The 1,950-nt window shown below is 46.6% G+C and overlaps 1 protein-coding gene across 1 annotated transcript in view; it reads right to left on the bottom strand.

Annotated features, from left to right (window-relative positions):
* Window positions 1–971, bottom strand: part of LOC122555532 (cysteinyl leukotriene receptor 2-like) — a 26,833-nt gene extending 25,862 nt beyond the window's left edge. The window contains exon 1 of the mRNA XM_043701551.1: window positions 847–971. Coding sequence (XP_043557486.1) covers window positions 847–969 — 123 coding nt within the window. The 5' untranslated portion in view covers window positions 970–971. The remainder of the gene's footprint in view (window positions 1–846) is intronic.
* Window positions 972–1,950: the final 979 nt, after the last annotated feature.

Below are 1,950 nucleotides of genomic sequence, written 5' to 3'. Positions count from 1 at the left end.
CCTCCCCCAAGTCCCTCCTCACTACCTTTTATCTTAGCCTGCTGGACACACTTTCCTCATTCCTGAAGAAGGGCTCATGCCCGAAACGTCGATTCTCCTGCTCCTTGGATGCTGCCTGACCTGCTCCGCTTTTCCAGCAACACATTTTCAGTCTTGTTCAAACAGTCCGCAGGTACCTTGGACGAGTATGCCAACACCATCACAGACTTTATCAGCTACGCTTTTCCAGCAACACATTTTCAGCTCTGATCTCCAGCATCTGCAGTCCTCACTTTCTCCTGTTTGAACAAGGCCCAATCAACCGATTCCAGACAGCACCGGAGTTGATCTTCTGCCTCCTCCAACAGCACTGGACCTGTATCTGTGAGGGTCTCTCCTGCTTGAGCCTTTGCCTGTAAGTTGGGAGAAGAAACACGGCATTGAGGTCAGAGTTCCGAATTGAGGGCGGGGGATGGCGCGGTAGGCATCCTTCATAGTGGTGTAGCAGTGGTCTAAAATGTTTGGGCCCCTGGTGGGGCAGGAAATGTTCTGGTGGTACTTGGGCAACACATTCCTTAGATTGGCCATTTTGAAGTCACCAGTTATAATAAACAGGGCCTCGGGCTGTTCTGTCTCCAGGGTGTTGGTGGTGGAGTACAGCACATCCAGAACTTCCCTCAACCTTTGCTTGTAGCAGTATGTACACGGCAGTTAGAATAGCAGTGGTAAGTTCCCGTGGTAGATAGAAGGGGCAGCATTTGATGGTGAGGAATTTAAGGTTTAGGGAGCAATGGCTGCCCAGGGTTGCAATGTCCATGCACCACAAGTTTTTGATTAAAAAGCAAACCCCTCCACCCATTGTCTTACCTGAGGACAGTGTACAGTCCAAACGATGGATAGAAAAACCATCAGCCTGAAGTGCTCAGTCGTAAGTGGATGGGTTGAGCCAGGTTTCTGTAAAGCAGAGTGCGCATCAGTCCCACAGTTCATGCTGGAAGCTGAGCCATGACCTGAGACAATAAGATATAGAAGCAGAATTTATGCCATTCAGCCCATTGAGACTGCTGTGCCATTCAATCATGGCTGATAGGTTTCTCAACCCCATTCACCCACTTTCTCCCTGTAACCCTTAATCCCCTTGACAATCAAGAAATCAAGATTATATCTAACATCTTCTCAAAAACACTCAATGTTTTGACCTCAACTGCTTTCTGCAGCAGAGATTTCCACAGGCTCACCACTCCGTGGGTAATGTAATATAACTGAAGCATAACCTCCCTGCTCAATTTCTCCACAATAAAATATAACATTCTATTAGCTTTCTTGATTACTGGTGTACCTGCATACTAACCTTCTGTAATTAATTCACAGTGACACCTTGATCTCTCTTCATCTCACAGCTCTGCATCTCTCACTATTTAGATAATATACTTATTCTTAGTCTGTCTGCTCAAATAGACAGATTCACACTTTCCCACTTATTTAACTGATCTGTATCCCTTTGTAGGCTCCTTATGCTCTCTTCATGATTAGGTTCCCTACAGTGTGGAAACAGGCCATTTGGGCCAAAAGGTCCACACTGACCCTCTGAAGAGTCATCCACCCAGACCCATTTCCCTCTGACTAATGAACCTAACACGACATGCAATTTAGCATGGCCAATTCACCTGACTTGCACATCATTGGATTGTGGGAGCAAACTGGAGCACCCAGAGGAAACCCACGCAGACGTGGGAGAATGTGCAAACTCCACACAGACAATCGCCCAAGGCTGGAATTGAACCCGGCGCTGTGAGGTTGCAGTGCTAACCACTGAGCCACTGTGCTGCCCTATAATTCATTTCCTTCCTATCTTTGTGTCATCAGCAAATTTATTTACCATATCTTTGGTCCCTTCATCCAAATCATTTATACAAATTGCAAAGAGTTGAGGCCTCAGGTCCCTATGGTGCACCACTTGAGATATTCTGA

This window comes from Chiloscyllium plagiosum, chromosome 12 (assembly GCF_004010195.1).
Source record: "Chiloscyllium plagiosum isolate BGI_BamShark_2017 chromosome 12, ASM401019v2, whole genome shotgun sequence".
NCBI classification, from domain to species: Eukaryota; Metazoa; Chordata; class Chondrichthyes; order Orectolobiformes; family Hemiscylliidae; genus Chiloscyllium; species Chiloscyllium plagiosum.
Note: the sequence above shows the minus strand (reverse complement) of the source record. Positions and strands in the feature narration are given on the sequence as shown.